Here is a 14,912-nt window from a genome sequence, read left to right on the forward strand (position 1 = left end):
TCCTTGGGCTTGGGAATGGGCTCCCCTTTTCTAACTTCCATCTCCCTCCATCTCCCTCCATCTCCCTCTTGCTCCCTTTGGGCCTTTTTCTTGTTTTTCTCCACCCTCTTGCTCCCTTGGGTCTCCCTCTTCACCTAGCAGAAATCCTACTCCCATTGGGCCTTTTTTTATACACCATAAGAGTCTAGGTTCAAAATATTGTAGGCTCAAATCTTGCCTAGTTTCAGACCTAAATTTACCTTATTTTTTTAGGTTGATCTGGACCCTGGATCACACGCCTAATATAAACCCTTGGATCCAACGTTTCCTCCAAATTGCCTGATTTGGGCCCTAGATCCCATTGTCGAACCCAACTGATGGATCAACCGCCTGAACCACATCACTTAATCCTAGGCGTTCAATCTGAGCCCCTCGGATTATTTATCTGGCAAACTGCGGAACCACTCCGTTGGGCCAGCACGCAGACGCTCCAACCCGTCCTCCGATCCGACCAGCTCATGTCCAATTACCTGAATTAAGCAAGCAAGTCAGATAGATGACTTTGCTCGCCAACACATTGGCCTGATCCCGTAACTAGTTCAGGCTTGAATGACCCACCAGACCGGCCAGCTGTTCAAGCCCACCAGCCCGATCAGAAATGAAAATAATTGGTACAAGCATGTTTCAAACCTGTGACCAAGGGAAGGAAGCGGCTCCAAATTGTTGGTCGAGCTACCATATTCACATAAATTTTATTCTTATATAAATACACACACACACAGATATATATATAAAATAAAATGTTTTAGATATTGATATTTTTGGACGATAAAATTAGTCTTACCTATAAATAGAGAAGCAACTAATACACCATCAACGATCATCAAGCACAACTCTCGAGACATGACACGAATTTTAAAGTTACTTGTTGAGCATAAAATGTTCAACCTTCGATTAAAAATCATCCAAAGTTGCGATATCAACAGAATTACAGTCAAACTAACATGATGGACACCCAAGGATACTAAAATTGCTCCAATCTGAGTCAAAACAAGCACGAATCAAGTTGTTAAACCACTTTAAAAGATTTCAGTGCATAACTGTAAAGTCAAATGAACTCTAAATCTTACAAAGCTTATAGTCAAATTGAGTGTTTGGACAAGAAAAATCCAACGGACCCAAGATTGTTTAATTATAACATCATTAAGACACAAATGTCCACAAAACACTGTCAAATCGACGGAACCTCCCTAAGTCGTCTGATCATAGTAGTCTGGATTCCTTCCTTACAACATAGACTTTCTAAACAGGATTCGACCCCACCTTGAGACAGGACCTAAGACCTGAAGCCAGCAGAAAACTGAAGCTCAGAGACTTGAGCTCAAGCTTAGCATTGTTTCTATAATGAAGATCAGGTAATACCATCTCGATCCTGCGGTCGCCGTCCATCATCGGCCAATGTTAGTCGCCCCCTACCGTTGACCATCATCAGACACCACTTGCTTCTTTCAATAAAGTCCCTTAAGTCATAACTTGCATCGTGGTAAACTAACGTACATTGCGGAATAATGAAGCACCCAGCGAACATAAACGTCTTTTGGTACACTGTGCAAGGACACACCCTAATGACGGTGTAACAATGCATCCCACATATAATACAACGATGTCTCCCAAAAGCGGTGTAACAATGCACTCTAAAGCGGTGACTCTTTCAAGACTCATAAAGCTCTCTCATTACAGCTCACTATTATAGCATACGTGACCAACTACGACCTACGTGACTTACAACTTGTGTAATTCTCAACTCTGGTCTCTGCGGCATATAGAAATCATCACAGCTAATCATTACGGTTTGAATGACCAACTACTGTTTGAGCGGCCTATAACGCATATAATCTCAACTCTAGCAAATATAATCCCAACTCCAACATATATAGTCTATTGATGTTATCATCGCTAGTGTAGCTCCCAACTCCGGTCTCTACAGCCTACGAACGTTATCAGAGCTTTTGTAGCTCCAAAACCTCTGCAGTCAATGGACATTATCAAAGCTCACAATTACGGCATGCATGACTAACTATGTTCTACATGGCTCAGAGCTCTCGACTCTGACCTTTGTGGCCTACAGACCTCATCACAACTCACCACTATGGTATATGTGACCAACAACGCTCCTTTTTTTCATAGCTCGTGCAGCTCCCGACTTCGGCCCCTAAGGCCTACAAATGTCATTGCAGCTCATCATTATGGTTTATGCAACCAACTAGTGTCTATGTGGTTCATATCTCTTGCAATTCTGAACTCTGGTCTTTGTGGCCTACATATGTCATCACAGCTCACCTCTACAACCTATGTGACCAACAGCCTATGTGACTCACAGTTTCGACATCTTCCTACTACAACATCTTTGGTCAACAAATGCTCCTGAAGCAACCATCTGCGACCCATTCAACAAACTACTATCATGACTTTCAATAACAGTTTATACGACAAGCTGACACTACAACTACCGTTTATAACATTCATGGTGGACTACTGCCTCTATAGCAAACAACTATGGCCCTTACAGTCCGCTATCACTAAGAATTACATTCATTATAGTCAAACTATGACTATTATCAATGAACTATTGTTTTATATTTATAATGATTAGCTTTGTATTATATCTTCCCTAAATCAGGAGAAAAGTGGACATGTCTACTCATCATTCATAGAAGATTATGTCAACTGGCTAAGTTCTATGATTTTCTTCCCTTTCAAAGGTTTTCAATATAAAAATTGATGTCTCCTCCATCTTTTTAATTATCTGTGTGTTACACTTTCGTGCAACACTAAGGTAATAATTCATTAATCTACCGCCGCGGACCTTCTAGCATGCATTAATTATAATAACATACATAAATAAGAATTAATTAGTCACAACAAATAATGCAAGTTCCAGAAGTAAAACGCATTTCATGTGAAACAAGGTAGAAGGCAACAACTCAAAAGTTCTCAAATGCGGGAAATTAACTGTTTGAGTACCGTATAAGCATTTATTATCGGACCATCAGCCATAGGTGCCGTATGAGCATTTATTACCGCACCATCAGCCATAGCAGCGGATGGGATCAGTACAACCTTTTGAAGCAGATTGTTTGGAGCCAGAGCGGCCTCCTTTCTCAAGGTACTGCTGATGGTATTCCTCAGCTTTATAGAATTTCTTTGCTGGAAGGATCTCTGTGACAACTTTCCTGCCCAAGCTAATCTGGTGCCTCTCTAAAGTCTCTCTTGCAGCTTTCTCCTGCTCTGGTGAGTAGTAATATATCCCTGAACGATACTGAGTTCCCACATCATTACCCTGCATGGTTGAGCTGATGAAAATCATCACCATGTGACGAACAATTTCCGATGAAAATAAAAATGACCGCAAACAAGCCTAAACAATAAGAAAATCTGATGCTTTTTTCTTTAGCATAATAATGATACTTCAAATTGAACTTCTCTAACAAAGTAGTTTATAGTAAAAAGAAGTAGAAAAATCAGGAAGCTTGTGACGGCCAAATTCCTCGGCATAATTTTGACCGTCCACCTATCATGGATGTCCTTCCATCGAGTTTGACGAGCATTTAAAACCGACTAGGCCCAGCCATGCATCAACTTGCAACACGGGGAACTCAATTGGGCCTCTCCATGGCCCTTAACCCCATAATCATTGTCTCATTTTGGTGGTTCTAACCGGGTAGCCCGGATTGGTGGCTTTCATAACAGCCACCATAGATTACCCAATCGTCCTTCTAGTTTCCACTCTTCCTAAGATCGAAGACAACTAGCAGAACATCAACCCTGTAGTAGAACAGTGGGGGTCTAGCAAGAGCTTGTCCAAGGAGAGGGAAGAGATTATAAAAAAGGGAACTTTTTATTCTTTATAAAAGGTATATTGAATCCTGCATAGTTAGCACAGACAAAAAGCGCTAAACCGCTTATAATTAAGCACAACAATATTGCCTAAAAATTCATTTTAATATATATCCCTTCTCACCTGCAAAGGGAAGGACCAAGCTTGTGTTATAGTTTTGTTATTATGCGGAGTCTGATTATGTCGATCAATTATCAATTTAGTGTCCTCAACTTCGCCAATCAAGCTCGGCGTATCCCTTCTCACCTGCAAAGGGAAGGACCAAGCTTGTGTTATAGTTTTGTTATTATGCGGAGTCTGATTATGTCGATCAATTATCAATTTAGTGTCCTCAACTTCGCCAATCAAGCTCGGCGAGGGAAGGACCAAGCTTGTGTTATAGTTTTGTTATTATGTGGAGTCTGATTATGTCGATCAATTATCAATTTAGTGTCCTCAACTTCGCCAATCAAGCTCGGCAATGAGTTTCTCAAGCAGGTAAACCCCCTCCCCCCTCCCCCTTCCCCCCTCTTCTGATGGGTTTGGGGCAAAAAAAATTTTCTATACATAACGCCCCGTTGCTATACCCTCGGAAGGCCTCAGTACTGTAACTGCGACGCTAAGAAAAAGGGAGTTCATTTTAAGCAATTTTGTCTGCTCTTTTTCAAGTTGGATTTTCTCATTCTCTTGTGCACAGAGAGAAATGCAAGAGGTGTGTCCAAGGTGTGAAGAAAGTTAAGTGGGGTTTAACTTGTGCTATTCTCCTCATTTTTGCTTTATGGTGAATTTCCTGATGTGATGTGGCTCTGTAGTGTTTCACGTTGTCAGATTTTTCGACATTAAATTTGATATTTTCTGTATTTTTTTTTTACACTTCTAATAGAAATTTTGATTTAAATCACTTGAATAGATTTCCACAATTTACATCTCCCAATAAGTTGACTAATAAAAAAAATAGAACTAATTCTCTAAAGAACTGCAATAAATGGATTTCTCAGCACCTTGTTAGCTCAAAATAACGAGGGTGGCAAACAAAATGTTCTACAAAATGTTCTACATATTATCTCAAGCTCGTGAGGTTATTAACCATCGAGTTGGAGTTGGCTCGCAAGCCAACTCAACTCATGTACACCGCTAACTGCAGGAGTTTCAAAAAGCAACTATGAAACTACTAGAAGGAGAAGTTGTTGCCACAATGTTGATGTCGGTGAAAAAGTATATTTGGATAGTTTAGTTGTGAGTTTGTTGTGTTGTAGCTACGGCTGTAAACATGTCAAGCACGAGTGGGCTTAGGCTTGGCTCGTGTTGAGCTCATTCGAAATTAATTTTGTTCAAAATTAATTTTGGAAATTGTTCATAAATACTGTTCGTGTACGGCTCATGTTTGTCTCAAAATTGGCCCGCTTAAATTAATTAAAAAAAAATTTAGGGTGTTGGATTCAAACCTACACCATTCTTATGCAATAGAAGTGCATAATCACAAGACTAAATGAGTTTAAGTGATTTAAACTCAAATAAAAACATATATAATATATTATAATACAAATATTATACAGAATTTTCTTATTTCGAGCAAAAAATAGCGAACATAATCGAACAAAGGATTTTTCGTGTTTGACTCGTTCATAATACAAGCTTAAAAAAATTATTTGTGTTTAACTCACTTAACAAATGATTCGAACATGAACTACTTAAGGAGTCAAACATGAGCTCTTTACGAATGAGCTTTTCGGCAGCCATACTTACAATTGTTTCTGAAATGAAGGTTGTAAGGCCCTAATGTACATTTGTTAGTTTTACGTTCACCAATTTAGAAAGAATTCAAACAGAACACCAAAAATAAATTTCAAAATAATACAGAAAGTTAGAAGTTTAATATATTACATTAAAATTTATACATCACTTAATACTAAATAACATAAATTTAAATAATAATAAGTAATGTTATTATGATATTACTCATAATGTCCAAACGATCAAGAATTTTGGAGAATTTTCTTTCCAAAGCTATTCTCTACACATGATCGCTATCTAAAGTGGAGTCCTCACAATCGTCATTTTATCTAAAAAAAATTGCAATCATCAAATGATATATTTCTGGGACACCTATAAAGTTTTATTTCCTAGCTAGTTTCTCGTTATGATTTAAATATGCAATATTGCATGCCACAGTTGTTGCTTACAATTCTAAAACTTTTAGAAGCCATTCAACTCATATTTCCTGTGAATGCAGAGTTTATTACAGCAGTAAGAAGTACAATAGTATATTGACATATTGGCATATTGGCATATTGCAAATCTATAATCTCAATTTTAATCATAAAATGAGCTTATATTGATGTTACAATGAGAAAGTTAAAAAAAATCGAAAAATTATCACATTTGTGAATTAGTCACACGCTATTAAGTTGAAACACATTGACCAATGTTTAATAGCACAAGCATTAGCATTTGTTCCATTAATACCTCCAATACAGTTCTGCATAAAGTATGAGATCTTTATTATTGAATTATTTTTTTGACCAAAAGTGAAAAAAAAATAAATATAAAAAGACACTTTAAAAAATTGCATTTATAGAGGGTCATTTGAAATCTCTGGTAGAATTATATAAAATGTTGAATCTATAGGCTTTATCACCTAAGTTGATAAGCTAACCAGTGCGTTTAAGCCTACAAAAAAGTACCAAGTAAGTGTTTCATATCAATCTTGGAACCGCTCGCATATTGCCCTTATGAAATCATTATGAGATAATATATATGAAGTTAGGCCTCAAACATCTCTGCTCGTTGTCCTAGAAGAAACATGAAGATCATAGAATGTTTCCAACACATATAAAAGGTCAACAGATATTTCTTACGAAATGTGCAACATCTTGTGAAATCTCCTTAAATGCCCTGCTAATAGGTCTCTTATCCATTTGTCACTAATATATGACAGAAGTCATGTATAAGAATTTACATAAAAGTTATGTTATATTCATTCAATAAACATGCTATGGAAATAACAATATTACGCATTGTTCTTCATCGTTAACATCCGTATATGTAACCATTTACAGAACACGACTTAAGCCAACCGCCCATCCAAACACTACTTTAAAAACTCTACTTTAGTTGGTCAAAGGTTGGCTTTGGTTAAAACAACCTACAAACCATCTTAAATTAATCCCTTCATTAAGGTGGAATGTTGTAAAAGGCGAAGGAGAATGTTTGAGTCTGGTTTGAAATATTTTAAAATATTAATTTTAATTTAGATTTTATTGGATTTAAATTATTTTAAAATTGTATCCATTTATTTTTCTTTGTGATTTCAAAGTTCGATTGATAAATTAATTAGTTTAAAACTGTGTCATGTCAACTGCCACGTCGACAGGTGACACAACAGTGCTTTACGTGTGATGTCACGTGATTGGCTGCCACGATTTAGTGTAGAGCGCATGGAGACAAGTATTGAAACAATGTAGTGATTGAAATATATGCAAAATAATGAACCCACAGATGATGTAATCATGTGTGAAAATCAAAGTTATGGTTAACACATGCATAGCTTTGAGATTCTTATAATTAGTTAGTATTTAAAGTTCCTTTCATTTATTATATTAGGAACCGAGATGATTTATGAATTAGAAAGTCTTTTTATCCCACCTGATACACAAATTCAAGACATGTAAAGATATATGTAACAGTATATGAATAAACTTGGCATTCAATGCAATATGCAACATGCATATCATGATCATTATATAAAATGGTGCCTGAAAATCACACAAATTTTTAGTTAGAGCTAGAAAATGTGGATCAATGCAACAAGTGTCATGGAATATGATTTACCCAAACGAATAAAGTTGAAAATTACGTTTGAAATTCATATGTAATAAGTCCAATGTTAGGTACATACAAATTGTTTCTTCGTTAAATCAAGCAGATAATGAAGTATACAAAGATGCACGAGAATTTAACTTGAACAAAAAATAGACTTGATGAACTCTTGAGCATATCAGAACCCAAGATAAGTAATAAGAAACGATGCACACAGACAATACAAGACTCCACCAAGATCATTTGGCATATAAATCAAGATGACAAGATCCACACTATCTTTATGCATGCTGAAAACTTTGAAATGACTTTATAGTGACTTGATTTCTCATAATCATAAAATACTTATATTTGCAATCAATCATGGAAATGCATACTCGTGATGATTAACCTTCAACATTAATATCAAATTTCTATGCAAACCAATCACAAATTAAATCAAACTCTTCCAAGTCAACAAGGAATATATAAACTTAGGATTATAACAACGCGCATAAACAATTACTATTATGGTCAAAATGCAACATATATATATATATATATATATATATATATATATGTTGCATTTTGACCATAATAGTAAAAAGAATATATATATATTCATTTTTATTCCTATAAGATATTATCAAATTACAATCCCGTGTCAATGTCCATAAGAGAATGCTCTAATCTAAAAAGAATCTACAATATGCAATCTTTTTTCTTTTTCTTTTTTTTTTCCTTCATGACTTGGACTTCAACATAGAGATTTAAGGCACATTAGTCCCAACATCAAGATTTAAAACTTACAGATAGAATCAAACATATATTTCATAAAGAATGACATTTTACGAAGATAGATCTTAATTATAAATGAATCCACAATAAAGATTTTACCAAAACATGAAACTTATAAAACATAAAAATCAACCAATTAACCAAATCCAACAAGTGAGGGATTATACCTAGCGAGGGGGGGTGTTCGAAGGGTGTAAATGTCAGATCGATTTAGCCTCTCTCATACGAATTGGCAAAGGGGAGAGAGAAAAAAATAACTTTGGTTGTGTTTCCTCTCGTGCAAACTCAAGGAGGAAAGGAGAGCCTCTTTCAGCCTAAGTTGGGGCTACAACCATGCTATTTTGTGTTGAAATCGAGAGAAAGAGGATGAATGGGAAGACATTTCAGCACCTTGGATTTAGGGTGGCTAGGGCAAGCCAAGAAATAGCTTGTAGACCTTTTACCGTTGTGCGGAAAAGGAAAGAATGAGAGGATGGTTGCTTGCTCGGTTTTGGTTAGGGATGCAAACCAAACAAATGAGAGTCTACTCCTTGGGAGCCTTGTATCTTACAAACCTAAGGAACAAAAGGTAAGAATGCTCCAGCAAACCGCAAAAGTAAGAAGAGGTAAACCCTATTTCAACAATATAGGAGAAGCCCTCGCGAACATGAAGAGAGAAGAAACTTGTGTTTGGAGTCGTTCAACCCTAAGGGATTGCGGCTTTTGTTGTGCTCCTCTCGACCAAATGCTTGAGGCAAAAGAAGCAGGGACGAAGGTGATGCTTCGCGAACAAAAGGGGTAGCAAGGACTTTTTGTGAAAACAGAAGGAGTTACGATTCTTTTTGGCTGGAATGCGAGTGGTATGGCCGGAAAAACCTTTAAGGCACAATGAGGATAACAACAAAATTAAAAGGCTAAGAGTACAACAACAACAACAACAACGATAACAAGTTTTTATCCTACTTAGTGGTTCAGCTACATGAATTCTTTTCTCCATCATGTCCTATTGAGTGTCATATTTTCATTTAATTCTAACAGATTAAGATCATTTTTTATGCAACATGCCTAATTTTTTTTAGGTCTACCCTAGCTTTCTTAACATAAGTTAAATCTAAAACATCTACTCTCCTAATCGGATCATCAGATGGTCAACATTTAACGTGACCAAACCATCTTAAACGACTCTCTAATCTTTTCTGCAACTGGAGCTACACCAACACTTTCACGGATATATTTATTATATATTTATTTCGCATATTTCGCATTGTCTCTAAGTGTCAAGCTACTCATCCACCTAAGCATTCTCATCTCAGCAACACTTGACTTTGTTTTATGCTTCTCTCAACATTTTGAGGCATAAAGCATTGCAGGTTTCACCACCAGCTTACAAAATTTTCCTTCAAGTCTAAATAGTACTTTTCTATCACACAATACGCCCGATGCATTCCTACACTTCAACAACCAATCTGAATTCTACTAATAACATCCCCATCTACATCACCATCACTATGAACAATAGGCCATAGATAACTAAAATGTTCACACCTTTAATGATTTGATCACCCACAGTTACAAGTCTGTCACTAGAGCTACGACTATTAAAATTACATTTCATACATTTAATTTTAGATCTACTCAAACGGAAGCCTTTAGACTCCAATGTAGACCTTCATAATTCAAGTTTTTCCTTAACTCCTCTTGTCTTATCCACAAGAAAGATATCATTAGTGAAAATTATACACCAAGGAACATCCTCCTGTATATGTCCAATAAGAGCATCCATAACTAAAGCAAAAATATATGGGCTTAAAGCCAGTCCCTGATATAATCCAACAGAAATAGCAAAATACTCGGCCAATCCTCTTTTTATTCGAACACAAATAACAGCTCTAGTTTACATATATTTAATGACTTGAATATAAGTCGTATAAGCACTTTTAGGGTTTATTTGAGGGAGCTGCAGCTTATTAAATAATTTGCTGATAAGCTGATTAAAAATAATCTGCTGATAAACTAAGTGCTGTGGCTATTAAAAATTTTTATTTTCTTGGAAAAGTCAAACCGCTGTTAGAGATAGGTGCGGTGTGAAAACGCTACTTTCAGCATTTTCAAAACGCATAAGCTGTCAAAACACAGTTTACCCAAACAGTCCAGGTGCGTTTTCAAAACGCCACCGCACCAAATAAGCTACCCCCAAACGGACCCTTATTTTCTAGAACTCTCCAAAGAACTTTTCTTGGAACTTTATTGTAAGCTTTTTCTAAATCAATAAAAATCATATATAGATCGTCCTTACTCTCTATGTACTTTTCAATAAAATTTCTCAATAAATGCATAGCTTTCAAAGTAGACTTGCCCGACATAAATCCAAAACTGCTAATGAGAAATCCTTGTATCACAATTTAACCTATGTTCGATTACCCTCTCCCATATTTTAAAGTATGACACAATTATTATCTTATGGGTCCGTTTGGGGCAGCTTGTGCGTTTCAGGATAAGCAGGCGGTCCGCGGGCCGGCCGCAGGGGTCGGCCCGCGGCCTGCGTTTAGTGTAAAAACCCAAACGCAGTTTCTGATAAGCTGGCGAAAAGCGCGAACCAAACGGTATGGCGGCGTTTTGAAAACGTCGCCCGCACTTATAAGCTGCCCCAAACGGAGCCTTAGTTCCTCTATAACTTGCTCGCTCTTGTGCATCCCCTTTATTCTTAAAAATGGGAACCAAAATACTCTTCCTCCACTCCTCGAGCATCTTTTTAGTTTTTAAGAGTCAAAAAAGAAAATGGATTGGGAATGACTTAAGCTGACTTGGATTTCCTTAAATTTAATTTAGCTTTTATTTATTTTAAATTAAATTTAAGATTATACTTTAGTAAGATTTAATTTTAGATGCATTTACATACATGCCACCCAATTCATATGTACTTAAATATTTATGGATAAGAAAAATTGCATGTATGTAAATCTTTTTAAATTTCATATTTTGTTTAATTTGATTTTAATTAATAATTTGGTTTCAAATTTATTATAGTTTAAGTTTAATTTTTATTTTAATGTTTTTATTAAGCTTGGAGCTTAATTCAAACTTCAATTTAAATTTATTTTAATTTAAATCATATTTGATTTGTAATTTATTTTAGTTCAGATTTATGATCACTTTAAGTTTTCAATGATTTAAATTTACTTTAATTTTATGTTTCATTTAAATTATGATTTAATCTTATTCGAGTTGAGTTTAAATTAGTTTTAAATAAGTTTATTTGAAATTTGAATGTATTTTTGGATTAAATTTAGATTATTAACTTAGCCTTGGGTTTTAAATTATGTTGGTTTGGCTTTATGTTCAAATTTATACTTTTAGGTTAATTAGTTTTAGTTTTAGATTCTATGTTTAAAACTTGATTCTAAGTTTGATTAAATTTTAGTTTGGTTCAATTTATTTTAAGTTTAAACTTAAATTATAATTTAAATTTTGTTAATTTTAACTATTAAATTGGGATTTAAATTTAAGCTTACATTTGAGTTAGCTTAGGTTTATGTTGTAATTGTAAGTTAATTTACAGGTTGACCTAAAGTTAATTTAAAATTTTATATTCAAGTTTGTTTTGATATTAATTTAGGTTTATTTTATGTTAAGTAACACTTTATCCATATTTAAGTTTGAATTTGAGTTTGAGTTGATTTTAATTTTAATTTTGATTTAAACCAAAGCCAAGCTAATTTAAGCCAACCAAAGCACACCCAAGCCAACCCAGGGTCAATCCAATCAGACCTAACCCAAGTTAACTTTACACAGTTGGGACCAACCTAGCCGCTTAGGGGTACTAGGAAGGGAACCTAGGCCTAGATAGAATTGGTTAAGGGCCAAGGGAAAATGTGCTGACCAAAAAATGAGGTCAGAAATTGACCCTCAATATGTGCGATGGACAGGACATTATACAACATGCGTATTCGTGGTTGACCGAAGGAGACAACAAAGCCCATAACAACCATCACTACTCGAAGTTTTCCACTTTAACTGGTTTTGAACTTGAATTCATAGATTACAAATTTTAGTTTAAATTTTGATTAGAATTGAATTGAAGATTAGAAATTGACAAGAAAATCAATTATTCGGCGGCAGCTAATAGCACCAAACCGTAAAACCCCAATCAAAAATCAGATAGTCAAAGAATGAATTACACGTGAACAAGAAACCAGAACCCAAAATAAAAAAATTACCTGGCGATTGAGCGCAGTAGGGTCATGGCGAGCCCAGAAGAGGTCTAGCAGATCCTCATAGCTGCACTGGTTGGGATCGTACTGCACGCGAACGATCTCCGCATGGCCGGTCTTCCCCGTGCAAACGTCCCCGTAAGTCGGATTATGAAACTTTCCCTGGCTGTATCCGACCTCTGTCTTCGTTACGCCAGGAACCCTCTGGAAAGCCAGCTCGACGCCCCAGAAGCACCCCGCGCCGAATTGAGCCCACTGCTGCCCCGCATCCGGCACGTCGTTGTCAGGCCCGTAAGCGATCTCCGTCGACAAAGCGTCCATTGATGAGACCCCCGCCCCGCTGCCGAACCCTAAACCTAGTTTTTCCAACCAGCTCATGAACGAGCAGACATTTTTGAAGAGCTCGGTGGGGGGGGGGGAGGATATATATTTATATAAACATATAATATCCAAAATTTGATATTTATATTTATAATATCTTAATGGTATAAACCTACAAATAAAATTATATTTTTTATTTTTAAAAAGATGAGAATGATATCAATTTTTATATGATGTTAAAAATTCAGATGATATTTATGTACATATGAATATTTAAATGTTAGATATGCAAATACATAATAATTATATTATGATATGTATGTAAACTACTTTTATTTACAAATAACTTTTGGATGATAAATCTTTGAACTTGGCTTTCTTAAAGTTTTTTTTTTCTTATTATATTTACTTATTTTATGTTATTTCTTTTTAGATTTACTTAATTTTGTTATATAATAAAATTTTCATTCTTATAAAAACAAGTATGATATATGTATGTATATAGTTATTTATTTATGTATGTGTTTGTGTGTGTGTATAATATATTTACAGTTTTGTTGCTGTCACTTTCCTAATATTTTATGTCACACATGTAGTAAGAATCTAGTCAATAACCCTCACTCTTGTAATATTATTTTTTGTTCTTCAAGGGAAAATAAAGTCTTATAACATATATCCACATGGTAAATTATTTCAAATGAGTTGGCCCTGTGATTTTCCCCCCCTTTCAAATTTTTCATATAAAAATTATTTGATATCCACTTTGTTAGTTCTTTATTGTTTTTGTAAAAGCTGAATTTTTATATAATGCTAAGATAATAATGTATTTCACCACATATTTTTTTCGCACGCATAATGTATAACTTCTTTGGGTCTAGTACAAAATAATTTAGTTTGACAAAAGAAAATTTCTTTTACGAAGAAAATTCAATTTTTATTTCCACCACCTGTCGAAACACTTTAAAGCATGGACTTGTAATTTTATACAGATGACCAATTATAAGTAATTTAAACATTTTTTTTTTATTTGAGTTAGATTACCAATTATTTCGTGCAAATTCTTTCTCTTACGTTTGGTTTTGTTGAACCCTCTCCAGTTGTAACTCGCTGTTGTCCAATTTTGTTCAATATATATATTTGAGCCTGAGCTTCCCAGTTCTCACCCAGCATCAAATAAGAAAATTAATTATAAAATTAAATAAATATAATTTTATGTCTGTTTAAATGGTTGAGCGAAGATCTCGAACGTGAAAGAAAATAATTATAATGATAAATTAGGATCCAAAAATTATTTAGAAAACGCTAAGTTTGACAGAGAAATTTGACTTTATATTACTTATAATGCGCATAGTTATAGAAACTATCCTCAGTATTTATTTTTATGGACAAATAGTCTTAAAATCCATTTCGAATGAATTCTATAGTATTCACAAGTTGTATGTTGAAGTTGAAGCAAATGAACTTAATTCGAACATGTTCAAATCTGAGTCTATGTCAATAGTTTGTTGGGGGATGAATTCAATGTGATTGGTGACCTATGAAGGAGAACAAGGGGTTCTCGATGAACGAACACCAATGAAGTCATCAACGAGAGGATCCTGGCTGAAGGGGTTGACGAGAGTTGGCGTTGTTGAGAGTTTGATGAGGATACACAACATTTGAGTATTTTGGTTCAATTCAGTTTAAAATACTAATTCAAAAATGGTTCAAATTTGATGCAAACAAAGTTTGGATTTTGGTTTAAATAAGATTCAAATCATTTAACTGTAATTTTAAATCATATCATATTCAATGACGGGGCTTCCGCGCTTAATGGAAAGAGGCGGCTATGTCTTATTCTCATGCTTAGCATGCTATGAGTTGGCAGAAAAAACAAAAGCCCCTTGAGTTTTCAATTTAATTTAATGCCCTTTAAGTTTTTAATTTCATTTAATAAGACTCAATTATTA

General features: G+C 35.0%; 1 protein-coding gene across 1 annotated transcript; it reads right to left on the bottom strand.

Annotated features, from left to right (window-relative positions):
* Positions 1–2,905: 2,905 nt before the first annotated feature.
* Positions 2,906–13,051, bottom strand: LOC110020640 (peptide methionine sulfoxide reductase A3-like). Its single transcript, XM_020718810.1, has 2 exons — positions 12,649–13,051; positions 2,906–3,319 (listed from the first exon to the last, which is right to left on the bottom strand). Exons 1-2 carry the CDS (start codon positions 13,018–13,020, stop codon positions 3,068–3,070), a joined length of 624 nt encoding a protein of 207 aa, XP_020574469.1. The 5' UTR covers positions 13,021–13,051; the 3' UTR covers positions 2,906–3,067.
* Positions 13,052–14,912: the final 1,861 nt, after the last annotated feature.

The sequence above is a fragment of the Phalaenopsis equestris genome, unplaced genomic scaffold, assembly GCF_001263595.1.
Source record: "Phalaenopsis equestris unplaced genomic scaffold, ASM126359v1 Scaffold000105, whole genome shotgun sequence".
Classification (NCBI taxonomy): Eukaryota; Viridiplantae; Streptophyta; class Magnoliopsida; order Asparagales; family Orchidaceae; genus Phalaenopsis; species Phalaenopsis equestris.